The sequence below is a fragment of the Galeopterus variegatus genome, unplaced genomic scaffold (genome assembly GCF_000696425.1).
Source record: "Galeopterus variegatus unplaced genomic scaffold, G_variegatus-3.0.2 Scaffold5775, whole genome shotgun sequence".
Lineage (NCBI taxonomy): Eukaryota > Metazoa > Chordata > Mammalia > Dermoptera > Cynocephalidae > Galeopterus > Galeopterus variegatus.
In genome coordinates this window covers 78,890-97,547 of record NW_007731886.1, presented here as the reverse complement: position 1 = coordinate 97,547, position 18,658 = coordinate 78,890, and the positions used below count along the sequence as shown (strand labels likewise).

The 18,658-nt window shown below is 36.0% G+C and overlaps 1 protein-coding gene across 1 annotated transcript in view; it reads right to left on the bottom strand.

Moving 5' to 3' along the window:
• Positions 1-1,241: 1,241 nt before the first annotated feature.
• The window catches only part of LNPEP (leucyl/cystinyl aminopeptidase), an 88,675-nt gene continuing 71,258 nt past the window's right edge, over positions 1,242-18,658 (bottom strand). The window contains exons 12-18 of the mRNA XM_008589955.1: positions 17,588-17,771; positions 16,295-16,451; positions 8,523-8,707; positions 6,897-7,058; positions 4,894-5,034; positions 4,141-4,222; positions 1,242-3,549 (exon numbers count right to left, since the gene is read on the bottom strand). Coding sequence (XP_008588177.1) covers positions 3,418-3,549; positions 4,141-4,222; positions 4,894-5,034; positions 6,897-7,058; positions 8,523-8,707; positions 16,295-16,451; positions 17,588-17,771 — 1,043 coding nt within the window. The 3' untranslated portion in view covers positions 1,242-3,417. The remainder of the gene's footprint in view (positions 3,550-4,140; positions 4,223-4,893; positions 5,035-6,896; positions 7,059-8,522; positions 8,708-16,294; positions 16,452-17,587; positions 17,772-18,658) is intronic.

Below are 18,658 nucleotides of genomic sequence, written 5' to 3'. Positions count from 1 at the left end.
AATCCAGGTCCAGTTTTGCAACTCAGCCCAGGAATGCTGTCCTTGGTGATGACACACGTGACCTGCTTATACTTTCCCTGCAGGCCCATGAAACATTGGGATTAAGTGAATGGTCAGCAATCTAACTGCAGATCACGGTTCCAGGTGCTTCAGTCTGAGTAGACTCTGAAAATCCAACTCAATAACAGGCTATCAGTAATCCAACAAACTCAGCACTTAACTTTAATTTCTTACTTCTCAATTTCAGAAAGGACTCTGTTACTGAGTAATACTGAGGCTGGCCATATCCAGAACTCTTCCGACAGCTCTTTTGTTCCTACGGTGGCTAGAGTCCCATAAAATGAAAACACATACAGCAAATAAAATTAGAGTTATGTAGACCTGTGATAGTAAGAAAATTAATGAACACTGAAACAATGACAGACAACACAATTTCATTTAAAGAGACTTAAATAAAACAAGATAGAAGAAGGCACAGGCTGATGATGAAAACTGATATTACTTACACTTGAATATCTTTAATCACTTCATATTAACAGAACAAATTGGGCTCCTCTGATTTCTCCTCTCACAAACTTTCAGATCTCCTCCAAAGCATAAACTCTTCTTCTACAACTACAGATTTCTGATTCTATCTTTCCTAATAATCTAGTATGATGTGCCTTTTACATTACAAGCAAATAGACTGTCTCATTGCAAACAGAATACTTGTTCATCAAGTACCGAATCTGTGTGCTCATATAAAAAAGCATACTGTGACTTCTGTGCTTCAATCTGAGTTCTCAGAAATACAATGGCTGAGAAAAAATTTTGGGGAAAAAATCATTGAAGGCTACCATTATACTTATTATACAAGTTCTACTCCTTATTTAACCTTATATTCCTAACTTACAACTTTTAGAAGTCCCATATAGATGGGTAACATTAAAAATTATGGAATTCTGGGGCTGACCCCGTGGCTCACTAGGGAGAGTGCGGTGCTGGGAGCGCCAAGGCCGCGGGTTTGGATCCTATATAGGGATGGCTGGTGCGCTCACTGGCTGAGCGCGGTGCAAGCGACATCACGCCAAGGGTTACGATCCCCTTACCGGTCACAAAAAAAAAAAAAAAATTATGGAATTCTGTACAAAAAATTGAGGTGAAGCCTACTACAACTACAAATAACTGAGGTGAAGGCTACAAATATTATGGGTCCAGTGCTGTGGGAATGAACAGCCTTTGAGTATAAAGATAGCAATGGATCATGAGTAACCTCTTTTTTAGCCCATGTTTTAATAGGTTTTACTTATAACAACACCCCCACCCCACACCACACACACACCTACGCATAAACACATTAATGGGAAAAAATGATATAATTCAAGACAAGATTTGCCATATGCAAAGTCAACATACATTACAGGAGCAACGTCAATATGGGCAGTAAAACTGAAGAATCTTAACTGATTTTAAGAAGTAGCAAAATTTAAGCTCTGTATCAAAATTTAATAATACAACATGGTAAAAAACCAGCAACAACAACAAAAAATCCTCAAAAGTTTAGTATTTTTCCCTCACTCCAAAAATACAAAAACACACTAACTTTCAGTATCAACTAAATTATCATTCATTTACAAAGCACAAGAGGAATAAAGACCTACAATCACCCCAGTTCAATAAGACATCTTTAGATGATTCTGTGATTCTCAGGATACAGTATTTTCTACTCCAAAACACAGAGATAAATGTTTAGAAAAGACTAAATTGGGGAAAAACACACTAGGATTAAAGAAGGCTATCTTTTAGCTTGTCGCCTTTTAAACTTTATTATATAAAAATATTTTTATGAAATAAAATATAATTTTATACACAATCCCACATATTCTAACTTTACACCTGCTGAAGAAAAAAAGGTGACCTTTCCCACTGTCTGACTCCGTGGAGTGTTTTAAGTGCTTGCAAAATGGGTTAACTACCTTTTTATGTACATAGAATCTGTTTTTAAACAAAATATAAAGTTCTCAAGAATTACTAGAAAGAAAGCTTTTCTCTTAAGAATCAAAGAAACACAACAATCAAGGTATAAGTCTGCATAGCTCAAAAAATTCAAGTACAGTATTTCTCCTTCAGGAGAAGTAAAAATGCCATACAGTTTTGAATATCCTCCCTTTTTTTTTTCCCTTGGCCACTCCTTTTAATGTTAGTTTGGCCACAATAAAAGAAAAACTATGATTTTTTCAACTAACGAAAAGTACTGTTTTTGACAGTGGAAAAAATTCAAAGCCCACCATACTAAACATGAATTCAACTTGCTCCTATCCCACATTCTCTTTGTTCCTTTAAGGTACTATGGTGAACTTCAAATAAAAATGTTCAATTTCTCAAAGGCCCTATTTTAAAATGCTTCTAATATGCTACTTTATCATATAAAATGAAGATCTATATATGGGTGTGATTTAAAGTGAAAGTGTCTATGATCCATGATGCCAAAAGGCAACTTAAAGAAATTGCATTCTTAGTAATAGTGATAAAAGTCATGATGAAAGACACCAGTGTAAACAAACTGCTTGCCACAAATACAGAAATACTTATCTATAACATAAGGTATATCTACGGCAGAGAGTGAGAAATGTGTACAAATTTGGGGAATATCAGCATTCATGAATTAAATAATTATAATTAAAGCCAACTCAGTTTGGAACAGTTTCCTATGGTAATACTACAAAACATGAAAAAAAAAAAGTGTTAAATATTTGGAAAATTTAACCTCTTGGCCTTGTTATTTAGCTTTTCAATACAACGAAATTTTAAAAATTCTGTAGCACCTGGCTATTCTGAAGAAAAAAATACAATAGTTATATTTAGACTTTTTTTTCCAGAAAATAAAGGATTAATCAAAACCCCAAATCTAAGTAGATATGCACACCTGAGATCAGTTCTCTATAGTTGCATGCTTTATCAACTTCATTATCATAATCCTTGAAGCTAACTTTGTACCATATTCTAATAACATCTATCAACAAGAAGCAACAAGTAGCTGACAAATCAGCAGCCTGCAAAGATGGTGGCTCTTATGGTAGACCTTTCCCTGTCTCACTGTGTCAGTAACTTTCTGGGTACTGAGAAACAGCACAGAATTCCAAAACTTTTCTTTTTTATCCCTTTTGTATATCTTAAAAGAAGAAAAATTCCTCATTATTTTTGTAGATGGTTGGCATATAGGTGAAAATAATTTTGTAATAAATAACTACTTACTGCCCAAAGACATTTCAGAAAAGACAGATGAAAAATACACTCGGGCCCTGAGCTAACTAGAACTCTTAAGAGTGCAAACAACTCAGCAGCGATCCTGGCTTCACCTTGGCTTTTGCAAAAGCAGCAGAGCCCAAGTTTACAAGCTCTCTGAATGGGCTACAAAATGAGGTGCGGTTGTGCATGCTACAGCCATAAGGTCAGAGTTTTTAGATTCTTCTCCATCCACTGGATATTCCGCTGAATGACCTCCAAAGCCTCCTGGACACAACGAAGCCGAAAGGTAGCCTCTGACTGATTTTCAAAGAATGCTTGGACCTGTAAGTTCCACAAAGATGTATTTCAAAAGAAGAAAAGGACAGTAAATCTCAGGTAACTTTATCCTTTCAAATAAGCTTTAACTTAGTGATAGCTGTGCTGATATCTTGAAGGCAGCAGAGAGACAAAACACTTTAATATTCAAGGTATCTACATAGAGTTCCCCATCAAGAACAGTGATATCTGAAGTAATTTTAAAAATGAATTCTCCTGACTCCCAGCAGGGTGAATTTTTCTAACTTCAAAAATAAAAATGTTCAAGTAACAATAAATGAGATAGAGTTTATAAAGCTAGGCTTGGTGCTATAAATTCACCCTTTGAATGGAATTCTTCAAAACAATTTTATTACCATTTAAATTATTTGTATCAGGGAGGCAAGGGAACATTGTTGAGAACGGTATCGGAATTTTTCCTCGTTGCCATATACCCCACCCTCTAGAAGTAATCGCAGTGCAGCATAATTAGCACCAATGAAAGAAGACAGAGAGAAGAGATAGTAATTAGTATGAAAAGCCACCATCTCACTTAAACTGAGTAGCCTAAGGGATAAGGATTACCCAGTCTCCCTACTAGCATTTTATATTACCAACCTCAGACAAATGTGCCTTTGTTGAAAACAGGTGAGTTGATCCAGCAACAATACTTTGTATGGTGTAGGACCCCAGATGGAACCTGAAGAAACCATAAGAGCAAAACAAAATGAGGCAGCTGCTAGTAAGCAAAGCACTGTTTCTCAGTGTGTGTGTATGTACACACACACACACACACAAAATGTTTTTATGCCAAAGGAAGGGTGGAGCCTTACTCTCAGGAAGTGCAGCTCAGAAAATCAGGGGTAGTCCCATACACACTGCCAGTGAAAAGGTAAGGTGGGCCAAAAGAAGGAGGAGTTCAGGATATCCAGGTAAATTATTAATCCATTTAATCTACTCAAAGATAACATTGTACACAGAGATGTCTTTATTGCTTTAAAAGACAGAAAGAAAGAAAGCTACATGTGCTATCTAGCTGGGAATGAGTTCTTAACTGATGTCTTGGCAATGGAGAGGTATTTTCAACACACATAACTAAACAGTTAATGTGAAATAGTCTGTGACCATGCTGAACTAAGTGACCTGGTGTCAAGCAAGGCTGGGCTTCATTAGCACTACCGTTAAATGACTCACGCTATGCAATTATGTTTACAAATGTGAAAATTTCTGGATGTTTCAGTTAAACTATCACAGAAGTATTTTTCCTCTTATAGCAAATCATAACTCCTATATACCAACACCACACTGGGAGCTTTTTTCAAATGCAGAGCCTGAGAATACTACAAGTTAGTAATTCTCTGAGAAACTTACTTCTGTACAAGCTTATTCCAGTTCTCTTTGACAAAATCCCATGCCAATAAGTGTCCAGGAAAATGATGCCCCACTGTTCTGATGATGAACGAGAGCTTTTGTGTTCGGATAATATCCCCATCGAGGCTACTTTTCATCAACCTGAAGGGCGAAGCAGATTTATCCTCCAAAATAATTATCCATGAAGAAGTGATGATTAAGCTTAAATTAGTATTGGTCTCTTAATTAAAGCTCGTAACAATTCAAGGGAAATAAGTGTCAGATTAACCTAAGATTGATCTATAGATTGAAAGCTTGTCATCTTTTTAAATAAAGGAAGAACTTACTGAGACAGGCATTTATATATATAGCTACATAACAATAGTTTGACATAATAAGGATATTTAGGAAGTAAATTCTGGTAGAATTTGTTAAATTCTGGAGACTGGTAAAAAACCTTATTTGATTTGAGTGGACAGATATTTTATATTATTACTCTTAAAAAACTGGGCTGTTTGAATGTTTTGAAAATGAAGATATATTTCAGAATATACTCATTAATAGTTAACATTTACTGATACGATGTGCTAGATAATGTTCTAAGTTCTTGACACAACAATGCTATGAAGTAGGTATTTATTACCTATCTCTATTTTATACTAAAAGAAACTGAGGTTATGTAATTGCCAGACAGTTACACAGCTAATAAATACTAAAGCCTGACATTTGAATGCAAGCAGTTCTCATTTACTATGCTATATTATCTGCTTAGAGTGAGAAAACACACATCCCAAAAAGAATGTGGCAATATTTTTTAGGGAGAAAAAACTCAAATGCCCAACAAAATGTGATGGCTTAAATAAATCACAATAGAGCCATACTGTGGAATACTACATAGCCATAAAAAATGAAGTAGGCTTTATGAAGTGAAATGGTAGCAAATGACAAAAACTGATTATTCACTAAAAAGAATGTCACACAATACTGGATTTAGTATAAACCTATGTTTAAAAAATGTGGTTCAATATGTATGTATATATAGATATATATATGTATGTATATCTGTCCCCACAGGTAAATATGTAGACCAGGACTGATGCTGTTAACAGAAAAGAAAAAATAAGAATGGAAGTGAAGGATCATGAGAGGTACTTTCACATTTTACTTCATATTCATAGATACTGTCTGAATACTTTATAATGGGAGTCTACTAGTATATTACTAGTATAACTAAAAAATATATTTTTCTCCATTTGCTTAGGTCAGAGGCTGGTTACTACTTTGAAGAAAATGCCATACACTGCATCTTTTGGAAAGTGGGTCTGGGCAGGTGCTGAGGACATCTCTGGGACACTATTAGAATTTCTCTGAGCAAAATTATACAAGAGAAGTAATGCAACCCAAGTGCTTCCCTCTATCCTTCTCTGTGTGACTTTTCAACTTCTATACACCAGACCCCTTCATATTTCTCTTGGCTACCTAGATCACCTCCACCTCGCCATTGCTTATTCTTCCTGTCGGGAAGTCCTACTTTCTGCCCATCTGTCATTCATATGAAACTCTCATTTCCAGCCTTCAGCAGCTGGATATTAAAAATGAAAAGTCTGACAAATAAATTCACATGAAGGTAGAAGCTATAAGCTTTTATCTTTCTCTGAAGTGTCTGTATTTTCAAAATGATGTATTGAACAGAGCAATGCCATGGCCCAAAAGAATGAAGTACTAACTGAGTATAAGACAACATGCCAAGGGGAGGAAGATGTTTCTAGGCAGGGAGTAGGAGAGAGTTGTGACTCCTGAAATGTCCAATCTCTTTTTGGCAAAGCATATTCTGCCTATCTGTAAAGGTTCAACCCCTGAGATGAAGCCCAGCATGTGTGGGATCCCCACCACAGTGTCCAAGTCAGGTGTGGCCTGTGACAAAAGGGAGGAAAGGGGAGATGGTTAAAAAAGGGGGGGGGGCAAAGCACAGTGCTTTTATGCTTTTGGTTTCTATATAACATATTCTTTGGGTGAATACATACCAGTAAAGTTTCCGTACATTCTCTGAGCTGGCAAGAGCTTCAAGTATTTTGTTCTTCTCTGCTTCAGAGCCTATAGAGATGTACTTGCTTAAGAGGAATAACCAGCCTCTCTCAGTTTTTGCTCCAACTTTGAACACAACAGTCATGACATCTGTAGGTAGGCTGCAAGAGATGTGGCCAAACATAAGAATAACAAGAAAAAATTCTGACAACAAAGACAAGGAGTTGACTAGTGGTGGTGTTTTTGTGGTTGGGGAAGGTAATAATTTAAAATGTCTGAACTATACAATTTAGGGTCAAGAAAAAGGTTAATTCAGTGACTGCTACTTTCCTAATGGTATGACTATGAAGAACATCAGTTCAATTTAAAAACTTACTCACTGAATACTCACAAAGAACCAGGAAGGGAACTGGCTGGACACTGGGAAGGGAAAGAGGAATGAGACATAGTCCCCGCCCTCTAGGAACTGACAGGCTATCAGCAAATATAGAAAAATAAATATATACATTACAATACAGTGTGGCAAATTCCAGGTAGAAATATAGCAGTAAATGTGGGATGAGGATGTAAGAAAAAGGGAAGAAACACAGTCTGCTGCCTTTATTAAGATCTCAGAGCTAGGAAAGACCTCAAAGGGCCCCAAACCCAACTCTCCATCTGATGCTTGAATCCTCTCTCCATAATGCCCAGTAAAGAATCTGGAGAGAACCAATCATCACCAAGAGCATTTCTACTAAGTGCTAACTCCACCTGCTATGTTTTATTCCTAAATTAAAAGAGACTGTCATCTCACACCCACCCATTAGCATGGCTACTATCAAAAAACCCAGAAAATAGTAAGTGTTGGTGAAGATGTGAAGAAATTGATAGCTTGTGCACTATTGGTGGGAATATAAATGGTACAGCTGCTATGAAAAACCATATGGTAGTTCGTCAAAAAATTAAAAATAGAATTACCATATGATTTAGCAATACTACTTCTGGGTATATATCCAAAAGAATTGAGAGCAGGGTCTCTAAAAGATATTTGTACATTCACATTCATGGCAGCATTATTCACAATAAACAAGAGCTGGAAGTAACCTGAAGGTCTACCCATCAATGAACAGATAAACAAAATGTGGTATAGTATACACATACTATGTATAGTATATTATTCAGCCTTAAAAAGGAAAGACATTCTGACACACACTACAACATGGATGAACCCGGAAGACATTATGCTAAATGAAATAAGTCAGTCACAAAAAGACAAACACTGTACGATTTCGCTAATATGAGGCATCTGCATAGTCAAATTCATGGAAAGTAGAATAGTGGTTACCAGAGACGAGGGGAGAAGGGAATGGGAAGTTGTTTAATGGGTATAGAACTTTAGATTCACAAGATGAAAAAATGCTACTTAACTGTACACTAAAAAATGGTTAAGGTAAATTTGATATTATGTGTATTTTACCATAATCTTTTTAAAAAAATCTTATTTGAGAATATAGATGTACAGAGTTCGCCTACATTAACACTCAGTTTTATAACATTTATGACCCAGGATGAGAATATCTTGGATTCAGTATATGAGGTAAGGTAAAGAAGAGAAAGGAAATTCATCTGGGGAGAAGTACACCCACCTTTGAGTTCCGTTAGATGCCACCCAATTGTCAAACAGCTTCATGGCAGCAGTGCTGCAGTCCTCTAGGTGGTGGGTGCAAGCAAATTCCAGCAAGGCTGACCGAAGCTCTCGCATAGATGGGGTGCCCTCATCAGTCCAAGTTTGTTGTTGGATTTGGTTTTGAAGCAATTTAAATACCCTGACCTAGAGAGAGAAATGGATTATAATGGAGTAAAAATAATTAGGACAATCAGAACAATAAGGACAATTAAATCTCTTTTCCCCAACACTTACCTGATGAGGGAAAAAAGGGCATAAATATTACTCATTAAATATCAATTGACATATAAAGTCCACATACAGCTGGGATGAAACCATTCAATAACGAAAGCTATACATAAGGCTGCTGTAGACTTTTAATGATAAAACTCAGAAAGAATTAATGACTTCTGTGTAGTAGGGAACCTTTATGGTGCATGTACTCTCCTAGAAGTTATTTTCCTGCCACAGTGTCACTTATAACCACTGTTGGAAGAAAGTTGGAACTTCCTGACCTTATGACTTTAGAATCCATAAACCCATAAAGCAATGAGAGAAAAATACACTTCTTTACTGATAGTTAAAGTATGTTTCTGAATCTAATATTAAAGGTATATTTAACCTATCATCTAGTTTAATGTCATAACAAATTTATCTAGCCAGGTTATGATGAACATGAGACCTATAGGGAAGAATAGTTGTGCATACAGTTTATTTCTTCTCTCAACTTTTTATTTAAAAAAATTTCAAAACTAAAGGGAAGATAGTACAATGAACACCCATATGCATCTAGCACCAGTTGTCACATGCTTACATTTGTTTTGTTTCTGTGTGTGTGCAATACACATACACACACATTTGCTTTCTTTGGTTTTAACTGAACCATATGAAAGTAAGTTACAGAAATCATGATATTTCATTTATAAATACTATAGCATGCAACTCCCAGAAATAAGGACATTTGCCTTCATAACCATAATATCTTATTACCCTTAAGAAAATTAACAGTTATTTTGCAATACCATCTACTATCCAGTCCGTTGTTATAGTTACTTCTGAATGGGATGTCATTGTGAAATGTATACTTGTGATAATTAAGGAACCCACAAACAACTTTTTCATCTCTCTTCACAACAAAAGTGTAAAAGCTGTTCATAGTATATGGAAGTATTTCCATATTGTAAATTATGCATGTGGAGGGGTGAGCACTCATGGATTTAAAAAAGCATCATATGAAATATGCATTTATGAATGCCACCAGACAGAACAAAAATTCCAATACAAAAAATGCTTATATTCATTTTTTTAGAAAACCTTCATGCTTATGTAAAAGGAAGATCAAAATTTAAAAAAATTACAGGTACTCCCTATCCTCCGGGATCTTAGCACTGGTGGATTTCTTCCCACTGGTACTTCTTTACCACCACCACCATTATCATGTCTCACCTTAAGTAATCAAGTGCCACAGATAACCACATACAAAAACTCTTAACCCCAGAAATTTCATACAAGTTTTTCACAGAGCATTATTTTCTTCCTAAGTACCACTGTCAATACCTAAAATAAATCCTATTGGAAGATTTTTTTTTTTTTTTTTTGTTTTTTGTCTTTTTCCGGGTCCGGCAACGGATTGCAACCCTCAGTGTTGCCCCCGTAACGGACCGGGGACCGGCAACGGGATTGCAACCCTCGGTGTTGCTCCCGTGCCTCGCTCAGCCAGTGAGTGGGAACCGGTCTGTATGTGGGATCCGAACCCTCGGGCGGGAGCACCGCTGCGCTTCCCAAGCGGCGCACTATCCAGTGCGCCACCGGGCCGACCCCCTATTGGAAGATTTTTAACTATTGAGGACATTTTCTCAGCAGACCTTCTCTGAATAAGTCTCTTGTGGAGCTGAATATGAGAACAGAAAAAAGAAAATCTGTACAAGGACAAGAACTCAAAGTTTGTGACAACATGTCAAATCACTTTTGTTTGTTTCAAAAGCAATGAAATGGAGAACAGACATCTTGTGGAATGTGTGAGTGGTAAAGCTTGTGAGTCATTAGGAAGACGTGGTGTGGAAAAATACTTGCCATGCTGGTTGATGATGCAAGAAACATAAAAGCAATGCAGGAGATCCCATTGGATATACCTGACTGTGTTGGTATGTGCTATCTTCCACTGGCCTGACCTTTTCAATAGCATTGTGACAGCAAACCATCTCAAATGAGAAAAGCTACTCATAACTGTCAAGTAGAAACAAAGGACGAATGCATGAAAAAAAAAGTTACATACTTGAAATCCTATATAAGAAAACTCAGTGGAGAAAAATAGCAATGTACATTAAGAGTTTACTAAAACACAAAGAAGCCAGTGGAAAAGATGGCATTTTAGAGAACTGGAAGCAAAGGAAATCTGACACTGGAAGATGCTAAGGCTAGTTCCTGAGAAGTTACAACCCTGGAATTACAAGGATCAATTTTGCTAGTTTTTCTCTGTATTAAATTATTGAGAGATTCTCAAAATCATCAATTTTCAATATATTTCAAATTGTAAAATAGAGCAAAATATTTTATTTAAAAAAGAATAATTCTATTTTTAGAAAAGTCCTGTTACAAAATATGATCTTTTTAAATAAATAATCCAGCTTATACTTTAAATAATAATATTAATGAAGCATACCAGGTGCTTCAAATTACTTTTCCCTTACAGAAATAAAATGAAATCTATATTTCTATGATTCCAAATTATTTTTGAAATTTAAGCTTATTAAACAATAGAATGCAACCCTATGATTTCATAGGCTGAAAGGGCAAGTGGGAAGAGGAAATAAATTGTTGGTTATACAAACTACAAACATTGGATATGAAATAAAGTACAACAACACAAAATGATTTCAAAAATAAAACAGGGAAAACAACACAAAATGATTTCAAAAATAAAACAGGGAAAGATGCTGGAACTTATGTATTACATTTTGATTTATTGCTTTAATTTCACACTGATATGCCCGGGGAGTTCTTTCTTGGGTCAACTGAGTTTCTTAAATGTAAAATGTCAGTTTTTATTGCAAAAAGCTTATACCACCAATGATGCCTCCTATGTAAAAGAATGACAGATTTGTTAGTATAAAACAGGAATATGGCTAGGATCAGATGTTAACATCAGATGTGAACAATTTAACTCAATTCAAATATGCCACCACAACACCACACCATACATCACAAAATGTGGTATACATCACGTGCAGCCTACCTAACAAAATGACCAACAAATGTATAGAATGCTCTGGTTACAATGACAAAAAAATTAGACACCAGTCTTAAACACTAATACATTTGAACATTGAATCCAAGAACTCAGAAATGCCATCCCAGTTCCTAACTATAGAGTGTCACATTTCACAGGTTGAAAGATTTGATGCTACCAGAATGCTCTAAGATTAGAATAAGAATTTTAAAGAGACACGTTCTCCCTCCTGATGGACTAAAGACAACCTGGCTTTTAGCTAATAATACAAAGACCAGCATCAGTAAAAGGGCTCCTGATCTTACCTAAGATTAGAATAAGAATTTTAAAGAGACACGTTCTCCCTCCTGATGGACTAAAGACAACCCGGCTTTTAGCTAATAATACAAAGACCAGCATCAGTAAAAGGGCTCCTGATCTTAGAAACATATACTAAGCCTCCTGCCCTTGTCGTCTGTTCGTCAGTCCCCTGAATCGCACCATGAAGTATGTTCCTAATAAACGTATACCTGTCCAGAAAACTGAATCATCCAGGATGAAATGCAGTGGGAAGAAGCGTTAGTGTCAGTAGGATAATATTCCAAAGGTACAACTCCTTGAATTGAGTATAGCATCTGTGTTTTAGCATAGGCATAGCTTGAGGTAAGTATTAAGTGCTTCCTAAGCACTAATCCCTAAACAGAGTCAATGGAGAGAGGCAGAGAGAAGAATGGCTTCTGCCACCATGAAATTTAACTAGCTGGGCAAATTCAGAGTAGGTAGATATTCTGGCTCTCTTAGGGTATAGGCAGAACCAACGCTGTCCTTTAGTAGTGGAGAAAAGGTGAGTGATATGTACTAGTATTACTTACTGCTACTTATACTGGGTTGAATAGTGTCTACCCATAATTCATGTCTGCCTGGAATCTGCGAATATGACCTTACTTGGGAATCAGGTCTTTGCAGCTGTAATCAAGTTAAAATGAGGTAATACTGGATTATGGTGGTCCCTCATTCAAAGGCTGGAGTCCTCATAAGAACACAGAAATTTTAGGGGGCTGGCTGGTTAGCTCAGTTGGTTACAACATCTGATAACACCAAGGCTCAGGGTATGATCCCAGTATTAGCCAGATCCCCCCCACTCTGAAAAAAAGAACAAGGAAGTTTGAACACAGAAACACTGGGAGAAAGCCATGTTGACAGAAGCAGTGATTGGAGGGATGCATCTATAAGCCAAGGAATACCAAGGACTGCTTGCAACCACCTGAAGATAGCAGAGAAGCACGGAATAGAAACTCCCTCAGAAAAAACAAGCCCTATCCTGCCAACGCCATGAGAAATAAATTCTGTTATTTTAAGACACCAAGTTTGTAATAATTTGTTATGCCATGGCTAGAAAATTAATATACTACTCCAAATGGTATTGATTTGATATGGCACTAATCACTTCCAAAATAAATCCATAATTAAAAATATACATATACAATAAAATACACTGATGCTGGGATAACTGGATACCCATAGTGAAAAAAATGAATCTTGGTGTCTACCTCACACCATACACAAAAATCAATTCCAGATGGACCATAGATCTACATATAAAAGGTAAAATAATGAAGTTTTCAGAAGAAAACACAGAATATCTAGAGATAAACTAAGATTTCATAAACTAGACTACATTAAAATTAAGAACTTAGACTATTCAGAAAACATTATTAAGAGAGTGAAAAAGTGAGCCACAGTAGAAGAAGATATTTACAAATATACATTATCAGCAAAGGATTCATATCTAGAATATATGAAGAACTCTTACAAATAAATAAGAAAAAGGTAGACAATTTAATAGAAAAGTAAGTGTTATGGTTTGAATGTGTCCCCTACATTTCAAGTGTTGGAAACTTAATTCCCAAACTCCTATGTTTATGGTGTTTGAAGGTGGTGGCTTTGGTAGGTAATTAGGATTAAATAAGGTCATTAGGCTGCGGCCCCCATGATGGGATTAATGGCTTTACAAAGAGAGAAAAAGGCTGGCCATTAGCTCAGTTGGTTAGAGTGTGGTGGTGATAACACCAAGGCCAAGTTTTGCACTCTTGCTCTGTTGCCCTGTCTCATGATGTAATGCCTCCCACCGTGTCATGACACAGTAGGAAGGCCCTCACGGGATGGATGCCAGTGCCATGCCCTGAGTCTTCCTGGCCTCTAGAACTGTGAGCTAAATATACCTCTATTCTTTATAAATATATCTCTGTTCTTTATAAATTACCCAGACCATGGTACAGCAACAGAAAACATACTAAGACAATAAGCAAAAGACTTGGGCACATCACAAAAGAGAATCAACTGCCAATAAACATATCAAAAGAAACTGATCTTCACTAGTCAGTAAGAAAATGTAAATTAAAGCCAAAATTACAGTATCACTATGCACCCATCCAAATGGCTAAAATAAAAAATATTTACTATGAATAGTGTTGACATGGACATAGAACAACTAGAATTCTCATACACTGTTGTTGGCAGTGTATATTGGTACAACTTTGAAAAACAATTTGATAGTACAGTATTAATTATGCATATGTTATGACTCAGTAATTCCATTTCCAGACATATATCCCATAGAAACGCATCCAGATAGTCAACAAAGACATGTCTAAGAATATTCATAGCAGTGCTATACACGATAGCTTCAAACTGCAAACAACCCAAATGTCCATCAATAGTAACTGATCTGGCTAAGAAATGGTCAATCTCTTTATCTATGTTGAATTCTAAGCTTGCCCTAAAGAGATTAGTAAGTTATCTGCATAATTCTTGGAAATGCACATAAATACTATAAAACAAAATACTGTTATTAACATTTTAGATATAAAAGAAATCTTGTAAGTTGACAACTTTATTTTCAAGAAAACAACTAGATGTGGGTCTGTCACTTTAAACCTAAAATGCATTGTCTACAAGCTTTTCAAATTGTTTTCAATTTGAAAGCTTTTCAATTGTTTTAAGTTTCAAAAAGAAAGAAATGATAGCAAGAAGGAAAGCTTTATTTTTTCCAAAAAATGTACCCTGGAAAAATGACATTGCTAGAACACAAATCAATTTAAAATACAGCAACATAACACAATCAGGCTTTCAAGTGAATCTAATCTGGATTTGAATCTCAGCTTTATAATTTACTAGGTAAAAATAACTATCTCGGCACTGTGTGAGGATTAAGTGAGGTAATCTACACTGAACACTAAGCATGGTGTACAGAATATAATCAACACTCAAATGCATTTGTTTCTGGTATGTTTCACTCATTTATTGACTCAACACTTATTGAGTATCATTATGGGCCAGGTCATGTTCCAGGCATTGGTTTTTATCAAGGCTTCTAGTTGAAAGCACACTCAAATGCATTTGTTTCTGGTATGTTTCACTCATTTATTGACTCAACACTTATTGAGTGTCATTATGGGCCAGGTCATGTTCCAGGCATTGGTTTTTATCAAGGCTGCTAGTTGAAAGTCTTATGAAATAGAAAATGATAAAAATCTTAAACCATTAGAAGAGACCTCAGAAATCATCTAACTTAAGCATCTCACCTCCTTTGGGGTCAGATCAGAAACTTGTGGGGGAGGGGTGTTTATCAAGCTCCATATGGCCTATCCCTGCATTCCCTCACTCCACTGAGAATCACACATTGGATGAAAGAATTCATCATCACAGGAGATGCACAGTAGGACAGTAATAAAGGTAGAAAGAAGGTTGTTTTAAAAAATGATTTAATCCAACCCCTTCCTTTCACCAGTGAGGATACTAAAACCCCAAAGACTTATTCTAATTCTTGGTCCAATACTTCCTTCTTTTTCCTGAAAGCTGCCTTTTGCCTGGGTCCCTGGAAAATATGACTGGTTAATAAAGCAAACCCTACTGTTGGAATGTGCTGATTCAGAGAATTAGATAAAAACAAAGAATTCATCACTCCCTCCCAAGCTTTTGAAGACTCAGTCAACATTTTAATATTGAAAGTGTCTAAAATAACAACTGTTAAGATCACGGAATTGGTTTTAAGAAAATGGTCTCCAACATCAAGACTCCATTAGTGCTTTGCAGAGAAACATATCCACTAGCATCATTTTCCATTAAATAGTTATTAGCAAGGACTCCTAAACACAATACTCTGACTCTCAATACAAACATAACTGTCATTTTATAATGACTACTAGGAAATTAATGAAGAGATCTACTTTGCATTTCTATTTCAAGCATTGTGTAAAATAAAATAGGATTTGAATAGAGAATTTTTTTTATTTGACCCTGTTTTGACAGCAGTGTCAGAAGTCTGTATTTTGATATTCAAACAAGACCACATCATACTAAGCCTTTATCAACTTTTCATAGTAAGCAATGACATTTTGATTCAAAGTAAAGATGTCACAACCAGGAAAGTGAAGAAAATGAAATTTAACTGGTTGTTTTAAGCCCACTACCAGCTGAAGAGAAATGTGAATAAAAATATTAAAGGCAAGCAACAAGAGAAGCTGGCAAAAAGGCAGACTTACCACCAGCCTTGAGGCCAGATCCATGTATCCCAGTTTTTCAAGGAGGTTATAGATGAGTCCCGTCTGGAACAGGGCTTCAGTGATAGGTGCGGTATGGTTCTCATTTCTAAGATAATCAATCAAATCAAAGGCCCTCTGAAGAGGCACTTTACCTAGGCTAAAGGATAAAAGAACAGGAAAAATAAATATGCAGACACATAGAAGAACTCTATGCATGCTGAGAGAGAGAAACTTCATGGTTGACTGGTGAGTCTTGAGGAACAAAAATTTAAGCATAGATTGGCATTCTGTAAAGTTAGACTAAGTATTATCTTTGATTAAGTTCATGTGGCCTAAGATTAAAGAAGCATTTCAAGAGAAAAATACACTTAAACAATAGCTCATTTTTTATTGCATAAGTCACCTATAAATTGCTACTAATGCACCAAAAGTATTACAATGTCTTGGGTGAGAAAAGATGAATAGCACTTATTTATTTATTAAATACTTGTATTTACCAGGTGACATAGAGAGTATTTGAATCAGAAAAAAATTTTTTTGTTTGTTGGTTGTATATAAGTTTGTTTGTCAAACTTAAGGCAAAATGCATTGTGAATTTACAGTGACTACATTTTTTTAAATGAATCATTTTTTTTACAGAAATCACAGCAGTGATAGCTGAGATGATGTAAGAAGATCACTTCATAAAAAATGAATCAAATGGGAAGGTTAAGAGTGGTCAGAAAGAATACTCTTGAGCGTTCCTTGTGTTTCTAGGCCTATTATTGGTCTAAGTTGGTGAACTTCTATTCAGAGGATATCTTTACAGGAGGTCACTGCTATTCTTGGCTTTGGGACTCTATAATGTATGAAGTGGTGGGGAAGGCAAACAGTACACAGATAAGGAAGCTCCAGCCATCAGAGATGTCCTTCAAACCAATGGGGAAGCACTAAGCTTCAGACTTAAGCCAACTGCTGCTTAAAAAGAATTCTCTCAGGAAACAAAATAAAGACTTAACTCCTACATTAATTTATTCAGCAAAATACATATTTTGCCTCTCGGCATCTAGTCTTGAATTATTATTAAATCCTGTTTTATGTTATTTAACTGTTCAATGTGTTTGTAGCTGAAGTTTTTAAATAGATTATAAAGTCCCCAAAGACAAAGAATATGTCCTATATTTTCCCAATCCTCCAAAATGAATTGTCCCAAACAGGCGACACATGCTAGTTATTTCTGTTTTTCTGAAATGTTCTTTACCTCATAAACACCTGTTTAAAACAAAAGATGAACCCAAACCAAGCATACTCTACCCTGCAAGTTCAAAGATGTTGTTGATAAGGCTGGCACGGTCCTTGTCACTCAGAACATAAGGATTTATTTTCAACTGTTTGATTAGTGCTTCCCAGTCATCATCTGCATAGTGTACAATATAATAGCCATTCATGTTTGTATTCACTTTGACCCACTGCACTTCTTCTGTAAGATTGATGGTATCTAGTAGAGACCAAAAAATGAGAGATTGAGAGGGAAGACAATAGGGCAAGAAGAAAAAATTAAATGTTGTTTGTTTCAAAGGTAGTGTGGTATATTTTTATATTTAATCACTCTACTAAGAAAGTAAATGTCTGCTTCCCAGGCAGTTATTTTCATGTTAATGAAGATCACCACTCATTCACTTAACAATTATTTATTTACTGCATATTATTGGCTCTAGGCTAGATAACAGAGATCAAATAGTGAACAAAGTAGAGATGTCACTGCTTTTATGGATCTTATAGTCTGATGTAATTAGGCAACTACAGTATCATGTAAGTGCTATTGACAGAAAAAGAAAACATGGCATTCAACAGCAGCACACAGAAGAAATGCTTTACCTCCCTAGGAAAGATCAGGAGAGGTTTCTTGGAAGAAATGACATCTTCAACTTTAGAAGTTATCATTCTTCTAAGAGACCTCAAAACAAATAGCTGTTAGCCAGGTGAAGAAGGTATAGAAGGGACCCTAAGTGTTCAAGGACCAGAGAGAAAGTGTCCATAGTGTCCATGCACTGAGTCTGTTCCCACATTCATTATCACTGGAGGAGAGAAGGAAGGAGAAAGAGAAAGTGTGTGTAGGATGGGGCAGTAGGAAGACAGTGAGAGAACTATAAACAATGTCTTCCACCTCAGTGTTTGTCTTTCATTATGTTAACAAAGGAAGAACAAAGAAAGTCATCTAGAAAAGTCACACAATTCAAAGCTAGCAAAATAAATATTAGTAAAGGCTTAAGGTTTTATTAGGAACAAATAAAAAATAACTGAGTTAAAATAACAGAAAAGTGGGGCCGGCCCGGTGGTGCACTGCTACAGTGCGCCGCTTGGGAGTGTGGCTGCGCTCCCGCC